Source organism: Oncorhynchus kisutch, unplaced genomic scaffold, assembly GCF_002021735.2.
Source record: "Oncorhynchus kisutch isolate 150728-3 unplaced genomic scaffold, Okis_V2 scaffold1116, whole genome shotgun sequence".
Taxonomy (NCBI): Eukaryota; Metazoa; Chordata; class Actinopteri; order Salmoniformes; family Salmonidae; genus Oncorhynchus; species Oncorhynchus kisutch.
The window spans coordinates 46,647-63,817 of NW_022263061.1; the positions used below are offsets into that span (position 1 = coordinate 46,647).

The following is a 17,171-nucleotide window of genomic DNA, read 5'->3' on the forward strand; positions in this document are numbered from 1 at the left end:
CTAGTACATCAACTAGAACCAGCCGACCAGCCCTCTAATAACCCACTAGTACATCAACTAGAACCAGCCCTCTAATAACCCACTAGTACATCAACTAGAACCAGCCCTCTAGTAACCCACTAGTACATAAACTAGAACCAGCTGACCAGCCCTCTAATAACCCACTAGTACATCAACTAGAACCAGCCCTCTAATAACCCACTAGTACATCAACTAGAACCAGCTGACCAGCCCTCTAATAACCCACTAGTACATCAACTAGAACCAGCCCTCTAATAACCCACTAGTACATCAACTAGAACCAGCCGACCAGCCCTCTAATAACCCACTAGTACATCAACTAGAACCAGCCGACCAGCCCTCTAATAACCCACTAGTACATCAACTAGAACCAGCCGACCAGCCCTCTAACAACCCACTAGTACATCAACTAGAACCAGCCCTCTAATAACCCACTAGTACATCAACTAGAACCAGCCCTCTAGTAACCCACTAGTACATCAACTAGAACCAGCTGACCAGCCCTCTAATAACCCACTAGTACATCAACTAGAACCAGCCCTCTAATAACCCACTAGTACATCAACTAGAACCAGCCCTCTAATAACCCACTAGTACATCAACTAGAACCAGCCGACCAGCCCTCTAATAACCCACTAGTACATCAACTAGAACCAGCCCTCTAATAACCCACTAGTACATCAACTAGAACCAGCCCTCTAGTAACCCACTAGTACATAAACTAGAACCAGCTGACCAGCCCTCTAATAACCCACTAGTACATCAACTAGAACCAGCCCTCTAATAACCCACTAGTACATCAACTAGAACCAGCTGACCAGCCCTCTAATAACCCACTAGTACATCAACTAGAACCAGCCCTCTAATAACCCACTAGTACATCAACTAGAACCAGCCGACCAGCCCTCTAATAACCCACTAGTACATCAACTAGAACCAGCCGACCAGCCCTCTAATAACCCACTAGTACATCAACTAGAACCAGCCGACCAGCCCTCTAATACCCCACTAGTACATCAACTAGAACCAGCCGACCAGCCCTCTAATAACCCACTAGTACATCAACTAGAACCAGCCCTCTAATAACCCACTAGTACATCAACTAGAACCAGCTGACCAGCCCTCTAATAACCCACTAGTACATCAACTAGAACCAGCCCTCTAATAACCCACTAGTACATCAACTAGAACCAGCCCTCTAATAACCCACTAGTATATCAACTAGAACCAGCCGACCAGCCCTCTAATAACCCACTAGTACATCAACTAGAACCAGCCCTCTAATAACCCACTAGTACATCAACTAGAACCAGCCCTCTAATAACCCACTAGTACATCAACTAGAACCAGCTGACCAGCCCTCTAATAACCCACTAGTACATCAACTAGAACCAGCCCTCTAATAACCCACTAGTACATCAACTAGAACCAGCCCTCTAATAACCCACTAGTACATCAACTAGAACCAGCCCTCTAATAACCCACTAGTACATCAACTAGAACCAGCCCTCTAATAACCCACTAGTACATCAATTAGAACCAGCTGACCAGCCCTCTAATAACCCACTAGTACATCAACTAGAACCAGCCCTCTAATAACCCACTAGTACATCAATTAGAACCAGCTGACCAGCCCTCTAATAACCCACTAGTACATCAATTAGAACCAGCTGACCAGCCCTCTAATAACCCACTAGTACATCAACTAGAACCAGCCCTCTAATAACCCACTAGTACATCAACTAGAACCAGCCCTCTAATAACCCACTAGTACATAAACTAGAACCAGCTGACCAGCCCTCTAATAACCCACTAGTACATCAACTAGAACCAGCCCTCTAATAACCCACTAGTACATCAATTAGAACCAGCTGACCAGCCCTCTAATAACCCACTAGTACATCAATTAGAACCAGCTGACCAGCCCTCTAATAACCCACTAGTACATCAACTAGAACCAGCCCTCTAATAACCCACTAGTACATCAACTAGAACCAGCCCTCTAAAAAGAGACCAAGGTGTCTTTATTTAGACAGTGAGTCAATGCTGAGACCAAGGTCTCTGTTCCAGATAAGTCCTGTACAGCACCACAATACACATTAAACTACAATAAACACATTAACCTACAATAAACACATTAACCTACACATTCATGTTAGCGGTTGACCTATATTAGGGCCGATTTTAAAGTTTTCATATCAACCGTGAATCGGCCGATTTGGACACTGAGCACTGACTGCGTGGCAGGCTGACTGCCTGTTACTCCATGTGGAGACTGCATGGCAGGCTGACCACCTGTTACTCCCCGAGGAGACTGCATGGCAGGCTGACCGCCTGTTACTCCACGAGGAGACTGCGTGGCAGGCTGACCACCTGTTACTCCCCGAGGAGACTGCATGGCAGGCTGACCGCCTGTTACTCCACGAGGAGACTGCTGACCACCTGTTACTCCACGAGGAGACTGCTGACCACCTGTTACTCCACGTGGAGACTGCGTGGCAGGCTGACCGCCTGTTACTCCACGAGGAGACTGCGTGGCAGGCTGACCGCCTGTTACTCCACGTGGAGACTGCGTGGCAGGCTGACCACCTGTTACTCCACGTGGAGACTGCGTGGCAGGCTGACCACCTGTTACTCCACGAGGAGACTGCGTGGCAGGCTGACCGCCTGTTACTCCACGAGGAGACTGCCTGGCAGGCTGACCACCTGTTACTCCACGAGGAGACTGCTGACCACCTGTTACTCCACGAGGAGACTGCGTGGCAGGCTGACCACCTGTTACTCCACGAGGAGACTGCGTGGCAGGCTGACCACCTGTTACTCCACGAGGAGACTGCGTGGCAGGCTGACCACCTGTTACTCCACGAGGAGACTGCTGACCACCTGTTACTCCACGAGGAGACTGCCTGGCAGGCTGACCACCTGTTACTCCACGAGGAGACTGCGTGGCAGGCTGACCACCTGTTACTCCACGAGGAGACTGCGTGGCAGGCTGACCACCTGTTACTCCACGAGGAGACTGCGTGGCAGGCTGACCACCTGTTATTCCACGAGGAGACTGCGTGGCAGGCTGACCACCTGTTACTCCACGAGGAGACTGCGTGGCAGGCTGACCACCTGTTACTCCACGAGGAGACTGCCTGGCAGGCTGACCACCTGTTACTCCACGAGGAGACTGCGTGGCAGGCTGACCACCTGTTACTCCACGAGGAGACTGCGTGGCAGGCTGACCACCTGTTACTCCACGAGGAGACTGCGTGGCAGGCTGACCGCCTGTTACTCCACGAGGAGGACTGCTGACCACCTGTTACTCCACGTGGAGACTGCGTGGCAGGCTGACCACCTGTTACTCCACGAGGAGACTGCCCGGCAGGCTGACCACCTGTTACTCCACGAGGAGACTGCCTGGCAGGCTGACCACCTGTTACTCCACGAGGAGACTGCCTGGCAGGCTGACCACCTGTTCCGCGAGTGCAGCGTCAAAAGGACCTTGGCGAGTTGCCAGCTAGCATTAAACTTATCTTGTAAAATACCATCAATCTTCACATAATCACTATTTAACTACACATGGTTGATGATATTACTAGGTTATCTAGCTTGTCCTGCGTTGCATATAATCAATGCGGTGCCTGTTAATTTATCATCGAATCACAGCCTACTTCAACTTCGCCAAATGGTCGATGATTTAACCAAAGCGTATTCTGGGGGAAAGCACAGTCGCTGCATGTACCTGACCATAAACGCCTTTATTAAAATTAATACACAGAAATATATCATTTTTTAAACCTGCATATTTAGTTAAAATAAATTCATGTTAGCAGGCAATATTAACTAGGGAAATTGCGTAACTTCTCTTGCGTTCAGTGCAAGCAGAGTCAGGGTATATGCAGCAGATTGGGCCGCCTGGCTCGTTGAGAACGGTGTGAAGTCCATTTCTTCCTAACAAAGACCTTAATTCATTTGCCAGAATTTTACGTAATTATGACGTAACATTGAAGGTTGTGCGGGATGCCACCCAATGTAACATCAAAATTTAGACAGGGATGCCACCCAATGTAACAGCAATATTTAGACAGGGATGCCACCCAATGTAACATCAATATTTAGACAGGGATGCCACCCAATGTAACAGCAATATTTAGACAGGGATGCCACCCGTTCGATAAAATACAGAACGGTTCCGTATTTCACTGAAAGAATAAACATTTTGTTTTCGAAATGATCATTTCTGGATTTGACCGTGTTAATGACCAAAGGCTTGCATTTCTTTGTGTTTATTATATTATAATGTCTTGATCCAGTTCAGGAAGTAAGCTCCTAATGTCCAGATGTGTCTGCATAGCCCAGACCTGGATGTAATTCAGTGCAGGAAGTAAGCTCCTAATGTCCAGATGTGTCTGCATAGCCCAGACCTGGATGTAATTCAGTGCAGGAAGTAAGCTCCTAATGTCCAGATGTGTCTGCATAGCCCAGACCTGGATGTAATCCAGTTCAGGAAGTAAGCTCCTAATGTCCAGATGTGTCTGCATAGCCCAGACCTGGATGTAATCCAGTTCAGGAAGTAAGCTCCTAATGTCCAGATGTGTCTGCATAGCCCAGACCTGGATGTAATTCAGTTCAGGAAGTAAGCTCCTAATGTCCAGATGTGTCTGCATAGCCCAGACCTGGATGTAATCCAGTTCAGGAAGTAAGCTCCTAATGTCCAGATGTGTCTGCATAGCCCAGACCTGGATGTAATCCAGTTCAGGAAGTAAGCTCCTAATGTCCAGATGTGTCTGCATAGCCCAGACCTGGATGTAATTCAGTTCAGGAAGTAAGCTCCTAATGTCCAGATGTGTCTGCATAGCCCAGACCTGGATGTAATTCAGTGCAGGAAGTAAGCTCCTAATGTCCAGATGTGTCTGCATAGCCCAGACCTGGATGTAATTCAGTGCAGGAAGTAAGCTCTTAATGTCCAGATGTGTCTGCATAGCCCAGACCTGGATGTAATCCAGTTCAGGAAGTAAGCTCTTAATGTCCAGATGTGTCTGCATAGCCCAGACCTGGATGTAATTCAGTGCAGGAAGTAAGCTCTTAATGTCCAGATGTGTCTGCATAGCCCAGACCTGGATGTAATCCAGTTCAGGAAGTAAGCTCTTAATGTCCAGATGTGTCTGCATAGCCCAGACCTGGATGTAATCCAGTTCAGGAAGTAAGCTCTTAATGTCCAGATGTGTCTGCATAGCCCAGACCTGGATGTAATTCAGTTCAGGAAGTAAGCTCCTAATGTCCAGATGTGTCTGCATAGCCCAGACCTGGATGTAATCCAGTTCAGGAAGTAAGCTCCTAATGTCCAGATGTGTCTGCATAGCCCAGACCTGGATGTAATTCAGTGCAGGAAGTAAGCTCTTAATGCCCAGATGTGTCTGCATAGCCCAGACCTGGATGTAATTCTGTGCAGGAAGTAAGCTCCTAATGTCCAGATGTGTCTGCATAGCCCAGACCTGGATGTAATCCAGTTCAGGAAGTAAGCTCCTAATGTCCAGATGTGTCTGCATAGCCCAGACCTGGATGTAATCCAGTTCAGGAAGTAAGCTCCTAATGTCCAGATGTGTCTGCATAGCCCAGACCTGGATGTAATCCAGTTCAGGAAGTAAGCTCCTGATGTCCAGATGTGTCTGCATAGCCCAGACCTGGATGTAATTCAGTTCAGGAAGTAAGCTCCTAATGTCCAGATGTGTCTGCATAGCCCAGACCTGGATGTAATCCAGTTCAGGAAGTAAGCTCCTAATGTCCAGATGTGTCTGCATAGCCCAGACCTGGATGTAATTCAGGGCAGGAAGTAAGCTCCTAATGTCCAGATGTGTCTGCATAGCCCAGACCTGGATGTAATTCAGTGCAGGAAGTAAGCTCCTAATGTCCAGATGTGTCTGCATAGCCCAGACCTGGATGTAATCCAGTGCAGGAAGTAAGCTCCTAATGTCCAGATGTGTCTGCATAGCCCAGACCTGGATGTAATTCAGTTCAGGAAGTAAGCTCCTAATGTCCAGATGTGTCTGCATAGCCCAGACCTGGATGTAATCCAGTTCAGGAAGTAAGCTCCTAATGTCCAGATGTGTCTGCATAGCCCAGACCTGGATGTAATTCAGTTCAGGAAGTAAGCTCCTAATGTCCAGATGTGTCTGCATAGCCCAGACCTGGATGTAATCCAGTTCAGGAAGTAAGCTCTTAATGCCCAGATGTGTCTGCATAGCCCAGACCTGGATGTAATCCAGTTCAGGAAGTAAGCTCCTAATGTCCAGATGTGTCTGCATAGCCCAGACCTGGATGTAATTCAGTTCAGGAAGTAAGCTCCTAATGTCCAGATGTGTCTGCATAGCCCAGACCTGGATGTAATTCAGTGCAGGAAGTAAGCTCTTAATGCCCAGATGTGTCTGCATAGCCCAGACCTGGATGTAATCCAGTTCAGGAAGTAAGCTCCTAATGTCCAGATGTGTCTGCATAGCCCAGACCTGGATGTAATTCAGTGCAGGAAGTAAGCTCCTAATGTCCAGATGTGTCTGCATAGCCCAGACCTGGATGTAATTCAGTGCAGGAAGTAAGCTCTTAATGTCCAGATGTGTCTGCATAGCCCAGACCTGGATGTAATTCAGGTCAGGAAGTAAGCTCCTAATGTCCAGATGTGTCTGCATAGCCCAGACCTGGATGTAATCCAGTTCAGGAAGTAAGCTCCTAATGTCCAGATGTGTCTGCATAGCCCAGACCTGGATGTAATTCAGTTCAGGAAGTAAGCTCCTAATGTCCAGATGTGTCTGCATAGCCCAGACCTGGATGTAATTCAGTTCAGGAAGTAAGCTCCTAATGTCCAGATGTGTCTGCATAGCCCAGACCTGGATGTAATTCAGTGCAGGAAGTAAGCTCCTAATGTCCAGATGTGTCTGCATAGCCCAGACCTGGATGTAATTCAGTGCAGGAAGTAAGCTCTTAATGTCCAGATGTGTCTGCATAGCCCAGACCTGGATGTAATCCAGTTCAGGAAGTAAGCTCTTAATGTCCAGATGTGTCTGCATAGCCCAGACCTGGATGTAATTCAGTGCAGGAAGTAAGCTCTTAATGTCCAGATGTGTCTGCATAGCCCAGACCTGGATGTAATCCAGTTCAGGAAGTAAGCTCTTAATGTCCAGATGTGTCTGCATAGCCCAGACCTGGATGTAATCCAGTTCAGGAAGTAAGCTCTTAATGTCCAGATGTGTCTGCATAGCCCAGACCTGGATGTAATTCAGTTCAGGAAGTAAGCTCCTAATGTCCAGATGTGTCTGCATAGCCCAGACCTGGATGTAATCCAGTTCAGGAAGTAAGCTCCTAATGTCCAGATGTGTCTGCATAGCCCAGACCTGGATGTAATTCAGTGCAGGAAGTAAGCTCTTAATGCCCAGATGTGTCTGCATAGCCCAGACCTGGATGTAATTCAGTGCAGGAAGTAAGCTCCTAATGTCCAGATGTGTCTGCATAGCCCAGACCTGGATGTAATCCAGTTCAGGAAGTAAGCTCCTAATGTCCAGATGTGTCTGCATAGCCCAGACCTGGATGTAATCCAGTTCAGGAAGTAAGCTCCTAATGTCCAGATGTGTCTGCATAGCCCAGACCTGGATGTAATCCAGTTCAGGAAGTAAGCTCCTAATGTCCAGATGTGTCTGCATAGCCCAGACCTGGATGTAATCCAGTTCAGGAAGTAAGCTCCTAATGTCCAGATGTGTCTGCATAGCCCAGACCTGGATGTAATCCAGTTCAGGAAGTAAGCTCCTAATGTCCAGATGTGTCTGCATAGCCCAGACCTGGATGTAATCCAGTTCAGGAAGTAAGCTCCTAATGTCCAGATGTGTCTGCATAGCCCAGACCTGGATGTAATCCAGTTCAGGAAGTAAGCTCCTAATGTCCAGATGTGTCTGCATAGCCCAGACCTGGATGTAATCCAGTTCAGGAAGTAAGCTCCTAATGTCCAGATGTGTCTGCATAGCCCAGACCTGGATGTAATCCAGTTCAGGAAGTAAGCTCCTAATGTCCAGATGTGTCTGCATAGCCCAGACCTGGATGTAATCCAGTGCAGGAAGTAAGCTCCTAATGTCCAGATGTGTCTGCATAGCCCAGACCTGGATGTAATCCAGTGCAGGAAGTAAGCTCCTAATGTCCAGATGTGTCTGCATAGCCCAGACCTGGATGTAATCCAGTTCAGGAAGTAAGCTCCTAATGTCCAGATGTGTCTGCATAGCCCAGACCTGGATGTAATTCAGTGCAGGAAGTAAGCTCCTAATGTCCAGATGTGTCTGCATAGCCCAGACCTGGATGTAATCCAGTTCAGGAAGTAAGCTCCTAATGTCCAGATGTGTCTGCATAGCCCAGACCTGGATGTAATCCAGTTCAGGAAGTAAGCTCCTAATGTCCAGATGTGTCTGCATAGCCCAGACCTGGATGTAATCCAGTGCAGGAAGTAAGCTCCTAATGTCCAGATGTGTCTGCATAGCCCAGACCTGGATGTAATTCAGTGCAGGAAGTAAGCTCCTAATGTCCAGATGTGTCTGCATAGCCCAGACCTGGATGTAATCCAGTGCAGGAAGTAAGCTCCTAATGTCCAGATGTGTCTGCATAGCCCAGACCTGGATGTAATCCAGTTCAGGAAGTAAGCTCCTAATGTCCAGATGTGTCTGCATAGCCCAGACCTGGATGTAATTCAGTGCAGGAAGTAAGCTCCTAATGTCCAGATGTGTCTGCATAGCCCAGACCTGGATGTAATTCAGTGCAGGAAGTAAGCTCCTAATGTCCAGATGTGTCTGCATAGCCCAGACCTGGATGTAATCCAGAGGAAGTAAGCTCCTAATGTCCAGATGTGTCTGCATAGCCCAGACCTGGATGTAATTCAGTGCAGGAAGTAAGCTCCTAATGTCCAGATGTGTCTGCATAGCCCAGACCTGGATGTAATTCAGTGCAGGAAGTAAGCTCCTAATGTCCAGATGTGTCTGCATAGCCCAGACCTGGATGTAATCCAGTTCAGGAAGTAAGCTCCTAATGTCCAGATGCATCATCCCAAGCCCTTTACGGTTTGTTTAGTCACATGGAAACTCCAACTCAAACAAAGCTACGTCCAATAGGTGGTTTCAGGCCCTGTCTGATGGTTGGTATTGATCTGTCCCAATAGGTGGTTTCAGGCCCTGTCTGATGGTTGGTGTTGATCTGTCCCAATAGGTGGTTTCAGGCCCTGCCTGATGGTTGGTGTTGATCTGTCCCAATAGGTGGTTTCAGGCCCTGTCTGATGGTTGGTATTGATCTGTCCCAATAGGTGGTTTCAGGCCCTGTCTGATGGTTGGTGTTGATCTGTCCCAATAGGTGGTTTCAGGCCCTGTCTGATGGTTGGTGTTGATATAGTTGGTTTGACTATCAGATTGCGTAGATCTAGATCATAGATATATAGATGCATAGATCTGCCCCATTCAGTCTATCCGTATTAGTAATAGTGTCAGCAGCCAATGTCGATATGAGGAACTCTCAAATCAAAGTGTGTGTGTGTGTGTGTGTGTGTGTGTGTGTGTAGACCCCAGCTAATCCCGGTGATCTTGGACATCAGTGGCTTCGCAGCCATCCAGGAGTCTCCTCGGAGAGTCACCGCGGCAACGTCGTGTCACGTTCTGAAGCGCCCCCCGACCGAGGGGGGATACGTTAGCGTGACGGACCAGACAGGAAACCGCGTCTACCTCCGACAGACAGACGACCTGAGGGGAAAGGTAAACTTTTAGCCAATCACTGAGCTTTACCTGATCCACCAATCACCTCTCTCTCTGTCTCCCTTATTTACTGTCTTATAGGACCCCAGTCACCTCTCTCTGTCTCCCTTATTTACTGTCCTATAGGACCCCAGTCACCTCTCTCTCTGTCTCCCTTATTTACTGTCTTATAGGACGCCAGTCACCTCTCTCTCTGTCTCCCTTATTTACTGTCTTATAGGACCCCAGTCACCTCTCTCTGTCTCCCTTATTTACTGTCTTATAGGACCCCAGTCACCTCTCTCTGTCTCCCTTATTTACTGTCTTATAGGACCCCAGTCACCTCTCTCTGTCTCCCTTATTTACTGTCTTATAGGACCCCAGTCACCTCTCTCTCTGTCTCCCTTATTTACTGTCTTATAGGACCCCAGTCACCTCTCTCTCTGTCTCCCTTATTTACTGTCTTATAGGACCCCAGTCACCTCTCTCTGTCTCCCTTATTTACTGTCTTATAGGACCCCAGTCACCTTTCTCTCTGTCTCCCTTATTTACTGTCTTATAGGACCCCAGTCACCTCTCTCTCTCTCTCCCTTATTTAATGTCTTATAGGACCCCAGTCACCTCTCTCTGTCTCCCTTATTTACTGTCTTATAGGACCCCAGTCACCACTCTCTGTCTCCCTTATTTACTGTCCTATAGGACCCCAGTCACCTCTCTCTGTCTCCCTTATTTACTGTCTTATAGGACCCCAGTCACCTCTCTCTGTCTCCCTTATTTACTGTCTTATAGGACCCCAGTCACCTCTCTCTCTGTCACCCTTATTTACTGTCTTATAGGACCCCAGTCACCTCTCTCTCTGTCTCCCTTATTTACTGTCCTATAGGACCCCAGTCACCTCTCTCTCTGTCTCCCTTATTTACTGTCTTATAGGACCCCAGTCACCTCTCTCTCTGTCTCCTTATTTACTGTCTTATAGGACCCCAGTCACCTCTCTCTCTGTCTCCCTTATTTACTGTCTTATAGGACCCCAGTCACCTCTCTCTCTGTCTCCCTTATTTACTGTCTTATAGGACCCCAGTCACCTCTCTCTGTCTCCCTTATTTACTGTCTTATAGGACCCCAGTCACCTCTCTCTGTCTCCCTTATTTACTGTCTTATAGGACCCCCAGTCACCTCTCTCTGTCTCCCTTATTTACTGTCTTATAGGACCCCAGTCACCTCTCTCTGTCTCCCTTATTTACTGTCTTATAGGACCCCAGTCACCTCTCTCTGTCTCCCTTATTTACTGTCTTATAGGACCCCAGTCACCTCTCTCTCTGTCTCCCTTATTTACTGTCTTATAGGACCCCAGTCACCTCTCTCTCTGTCTCCCTTATTTACTATCCTATAGGACCCCAGTCACCTCTCTCTGTCTCCCTTATTTACTGTCTTATAGGACCCCAGTCACCTCTCTCTGTCTCCCTTATTTACTGTCTTATAGGACCCCAGTCACCTCTCTCTCTGTCTCCCTTATTTACTGTCTTATAGGACCCCAGTCACCTCTCTCTCTGTCTCCCTTATTTACTGTCTTATAGGACCCCAGTCACCTCTCTCTCTGTCTCCCTTATTTACTGTCCTATAGGACCCCAGTCACCTCTCTCTGTCTCCCTTATTTTACTGTCTTATAGGACCCCAGTCACCTCTCTCTGTCTCCCTTATTTACTGTCTTATAGGACCCCAGTCACCTCTCTCTCTGTCACCCTTATTTACTGTCTTATAGGACCCCAGTCACCTCTCTCTCTGTCTCCCTTATTTACTGTCCTATAGGACCCCAGTCACCTCTCTCTCTGTCTCCCTTATTTACTGTCTTATAGGACCCCAGTCACCTCTCTCTGTCTCCCTTATTTACTGTCTTATAGGACCCCAGTCACCTCTCTCTGTCTTCCTTATTTACTGTCTTATAGGACCCCAGTCACCTCTCTCTCTGTCACCCTTATTTACTGTCTTATAGGACCCCAGTCACCTCTCTCTCTGTCACCCTTATTTACTGTCTTATAGGACCCCAGTCACCTCTCTGTCTCCCTTATTTACTGTCTTATAGGACCCCAGTCACCTCTCTCTGTCTCCCTTATTTACTATCCTATAGGACCCCAGTCACCTCTCTCTGTCTCCCTTATTTACTGTCTTATAGGACCCCAGTCACCTCTCTCTCTGTCTCCCATATTTACTGTCTTATAGGACCCCAGTCACCTCTCTCTCTGTCTCCCTTATTTACTGTCCTATAGGACCCCAGTCACCTCTCTCTGTCTCCCTTATTTACTGTCTTATAGGACCCCAGTCACCTCTCTCTCTGTCTCCCTTATTTACTGTCTTATAGGACCCCAGTCACCTCTCTCTGTCTCCCTTATTTACTGTCTTATAGGACCCCAGTCACCTCTCTCTCTGTCTCCCTTATTTACTGTCTTATAGGACCCCAGTCACCTCTCTCTGTCTCCCTTATTTACTGTCCTATAGGACCCCAGTCACCTCTCTCTCTGTCTCCCTTATTTACTGTCTTATAGGACCCCAGTCACCTCTCTCTCTGTCTCCCTTATTTACTGTCTTATAGGACCCCAGTCACCTCTCTCTCTGTCTCCCTTATTTACTGTCTTATAGGACCCCAGTCACCTCTCTCTGTCTCCCTTATTTAATGTCTTATAGGACCCCAGTCACCTCTCTCTCTGTCTCCCTTATTTACTGTCTTATAGGACCCCAGTCACCTCTCTCTCTCTGTCTCCCTTATTTACTGTCTTATAGGACCCCAGTCACCTCTCTCTGTCTCCCTTATTTACTGTCTTATAGGACCCCAGTCACCTCTCTCTGTCTCCCTTATTTACTGTCTTATAGGACCCCAGTCACCTCTCTGTCTCCCTTATTTACTGTCCTATAGGACCCAAGTCACCTCTCTCTCTGTCTCCCTTATTTACTGTCTTATAGGACCCCAGTCACCTCTCTCTCTGTCTCCCTTATTTACTGTCCTATAGGACCCCAGTCACCTCTCTCTGTCTCCCTTATTTACTGTCTTATAGGACCCCAGTCACCTCTCTCTGTCTCCCTTATTTACTGTCTTATAGGACCCCAGTCACCTCTCTCTGTCTCCCTTATTTACTGTCTTATAGGACCCCAGTCACCTCTCTCTCTGTCTCCCTTATTTACTGTCTTATAGGACCCCAGTCACCCCTCTCTGTCTCCCTTATTTACTGTCTTATAGGACCCCAGTCACCTCTCTCTCTGTCTCCCTTATTTAATGTCTTATAGGACCCCAGTCACCTCTCTCTCTGTCTCCCTTATTTAATGTCTTATAGGACCCAGTCACCTCTCTCTCTCTGTCTCCCTTATTTACTGTCTTATAGGACCCCAGTCACCTCTCTCTCTCTGTCTCCCTTATTTACTGTCTTATAGGACCCCAGTCACCTCTCTCTCTGTCTCCCTTATTTACTGTCTTATAGGACCCCAGTCACCTCTCTCTGTCTCCCTTATTTAATGTCTTATAGGACCCCAGTCACCTCTCTCTCTGTCTCCCTTATTTACTGTCTTATAGGACCCCAGTCACCTCTCTCTCTCTGTCTCCCTTATTTACTGTCTTATAGGACCCCAGTCACCTCTCTCTGTCTCCCTTATTTACTGTCTTATAGGACCCCAGTCACCTCTCTCTGTCTCCCTTATTTACTGTCTTATAGGACCCCAGTCACCTCTCTCTGTCTCCCTTATTTACTGTCCTATAGGACCCAAGTCACCTCTCTCTCTGTCTCCCTTATTTACTGTCTTATAGGACCCCAGTCACCTCTCTCTCTGTCTCCCTTATTTACTGTCCTATAGGACCCCAGTCACCTCTCTCTGTCTCCCTTATTTACTGTCTTATAGGACCCCAGTCACCTCTCTCTGTCTCCCTTATTTACTGTCTTATAGGACCCCAGTCACCTCTCTCTGTCTCCCTTATTTACTGTCTTATAGGACCCCAGTCACCTCTCTCTCTGTCTCCCTTATTTACTGTCTTATAGGACCCCAGTCACCCCTCTCTGTCTCCCTTATTTACTGTCTTATAGGACCCCAGTCACCTCTCTCTCTGTCTCCCTTATTTAATGTCTTATAGGACCCCAGTCACCTCTCTCTCTGTCTCCCTTATTTACTGTCTTATAGGACCCCAGTCACCTCTCTCTGTCTCCCTTATTTACTGTCTTATAGGACCCCAGTCACCTCTCTCTCTGTCTCCCTTATTTACTGTCTTATAGGACCCCAGTCACCTCTCTCTCTGTCTCCCTTATTTACTGTCTTATAGGACCCAGTCACCTCTCTCTCTCTGTCTCCCTTATTTACTGTCTTATAGGACCCAGTCACCTCTCTCTCTCTGTCTCCCTTATTTACTGTCTTATAGGACCCCAGTCACCTCTCTCTCTCTGTCTCCCTTATTTACTGTCTTATAGGACCCCAGTCACCTCTCTCTCTGTCTCCCTTATTTACTGTCTTATAGGACCCCAGTCACCTCTCTCTGTCTCCCTTATTTACTGTCTTATAGGACCCCAGTCACCTCTCTCTCTGTCTCCCTTATTTACTGTCTTATAGGACCCCAGTCACCTCTCTCTCTGTCTCCCTTATTTACTGTCTTATAGGACCCAGTCACCTCTCTCTCTCTGTCTCCCTTATTTACTGTCTTATAGGACCCAGTCACCTCTCTCTCTCTGTCTCCCTTATTTACTGTCTTATAGGACCCCAGTCACCTCTCTCTCTCTGTCTCCCTTATTTACTGTCTTATAGGACCCCAGTCACCTCTCTCTGTCTCCCTTATTTACTGTCTTATAGGACCCCAGTCACCTCTCTCTGTCTCCCTTATTTACTGTCTTATAGGACCCCAGTCACCTCTCTCTGTCTCCCTTATTTACTGTCTTATAGGACCCCAGTCACCCCTCTCTGTCTCCCTTATTTACTGTCCTATAGGACCCCAGTCACCTCTCTCTCTCTGTCTCCCTTATTTACTGTCTTATAGGACCCCAGTCACCCCTCTCTGTCTCCCTTATTTACTGTCTTATAGGCTGTGGACCCCAGTGCTTTTCGTAGCTCCCATAATGCATTGGGTTTGCTGGCTGTTCCCATCGAGGTACTGAGAGAACAGGTGGCCGAGAAGGTGAGTACACCCCCACAGCTAACCTTGCGTGGACACACAATTCATTTTCCGTAAACCTAACACGTACTCTTAACCTAATCCTAACCTTAACCCAAAAACATAACCCTAGCTCCTAACCCTAGCTCTTAACCCTTAACCTAATCCTAACCTTATCCCAAAGACGTAACCCTAGCTCCTAACCCTAGCTCCTAACCCTTAACCTAAACCTAACCTTAACCCAAAGACCTAACCCTAGCTCCTAACCCTAGCTCCTAACCCTAGCTCCTAACCCTTAACCTAATCCTAACCTTAAACCAAAGATGTAACCCTAGCTCCTAACCCTTAACCTAATTCTAACCTTAACCTCTAAACCCCCTAGAAACAGCATTTTACCTTATGGGGACCAACAAAATGTTCCCAGTTTGTCAGATTTGAGTTTGTTTACTATTCTACTTCTGGTCTTCAGGTATAGTTAAACCTTCACCTTAAACACGTCCACACACACGCTTCCCAAAGTCTACAGCTGACTGTTTCTGACTGTTTCTGACTGAGCTGACTGTTTCTGACTGACTGTTTCTGACTGACTCTTTCTGTCTGTTTCTGTCTGACTGTTTCTGACTGAGCTGACTGTTTCTGACTGAGCTGACTGTTTCTGACTGACTGTTTCTGTCTGTTTCTGTCTGACTGTTTCTGACTGAGCTGACTGTTTCTGTCTGAGCTGACTGTTTCTGTCTGTTTCTGACTGACTGAGCTGACTGTTTCTGACTGAGCTGACTGTTTCTGACTGACTCTTTCTGTCTGTTTCTGTCTGACTGTTTCTGTCTGACTGTTTCTGTCTGACTGTTTCTGTCTGACTGTTTCTGTCTGACTGTTTCTGACTGAGCTGACTGTTTCTGTCTGAGCTGACTGTTTCTGTCTGTTTCTGACTGACTGAGCTGACTGTTTCTGACTGAGCTGACTGTTTCTGTCTGACTGAGCTGACTGTTTCTGTCTGACTGAGCTGACTGTTTCTGTCTGACTGAGCTGACTGTTTCTGTCTGTTTTTGACTGAGCTGACTGTTTCTGACTGAGCTGACTGTTTCTGTCTGACTGAGCTGACTGTTTCTGACTGAGCTGACTGTTTCTGTCTGACTGAGCTGACTTTTTGTCTGTTTCTGATTTTCTGACTGTTTCTGCAGCGTCATCGCCAAGTGGTGGAGGAATCTCAGCGCCTAACAGAGCGACTCAACAGGTGTGTGTGTGTGTACATGCAGTACCAATCTAAAGTTAAAGTTACTCATTCAAGGGTTTTTTATGTTGAAAAATAGTGAAGACATGAACTATGAAATAACACATATGGAATCATGTAGTAACCAAAAAAGTGTTAAACAAATCAAAATATATTTGAGATTCTTCAAAGTTGCCACCCTTGGCTTTGATGACAGCTTTGCACACTCTTGGCATTCTCTCAACCAGCTTCACCTGGAATGCTTTTCCAGCAGTCTTGAAGGAGTTCCCACATATGCTGAGCACTTGTTGGCTCCTTCACTCTGCGGTCCAACTCATCCCAAACCATCTCATTTGGTTGAGATCGGGTTAATGTGGAGGCCAGGTCATCTGACGCAACACTCCATCACTCTCCTTGGTAAAATAGCCTTTACACAGCCTGGAGGTGTGTTGGCTCATTGTCCTGTTGAAAAACAAAATGATAGGCCCACTAAGCACAAACCAGGTGGGATGGCGTATCGCTGCAGAATGCTGTGGTAGCCATGCTGGTTAAGTGTGCCTTGAATTCTAAATAAATCACAGACAATGTCACCAGCAAAACACCATCACACCTCCTCCATGCTTCACGGTGGGAACCACACATGCAGAGATCATCCGTTCACCTACTCTGGGTCCACTAACCACAAATAGACTCCTCAGACCAAAGGACAGATTTCCGTCGGTCTAATGTCCATTGCTCGTGTTTCTTGGTCCAAGCAAGTCTCTTCTTCTTATTGGTGTCCTTTAGTAGTGGATTCTTTGCAGCAATTCGACCATGAAGGTCTGATTCACACCGTCTCCTCTGAACAGTTGATGTTGAGATGTGTCTGTTACTTGAACTCTGTGAAGCATTTATTTGGGCTGCAGTTTCTGATGCTGGTAACTCTAATGAACTTATCCTCTGTAGCAGAGGTAACTCTGGGTCTTCCTTTCCTGTGGCGGTCCTCATGAGAGACAGTTTCATCATATCACTTGATGGTTTTTGCGACTGCACTTGAAGAAACTTTCAAAGTTCTTGAAATGTTCCGGATTGACTGACCTTCATGCCTTAA

At 47.1% G+C, this 17,171-nt stretch overlaps 1 protein-coding gene across 1 annotated transcript in view; it reads left to right on the forward strand.

Moving 5' to 3' along the window:
* LOC116364639 (chromosome transmission fidelity protein 18 homolog) overlaps nucleotides 1-17,171 on the forward strand; it is a 39,784-nt gene that overhangs the window by 3,277 nt on the left and 19,336 nt on the right. Inside the window, exons 4-6 of the mRNA XM_031817670.1 lie at nucleotides 9,587-9,776; nucleotides 14,803-14,895; nucleotides 16,053-16,105. Coding sequence (XP_031673530.1) covers nucleotides 9,587-9,776; nucleotides 14,803-14,895; nucleotides 16,053-16,105 — 336 coding nt within the window. The remainder of the gene's footprint in view (nucleotides 1-9,586; nucleotides 9,777-14,802; nucleotides 14,896-16,052; nucleotides 16,106-17,171) is intronic.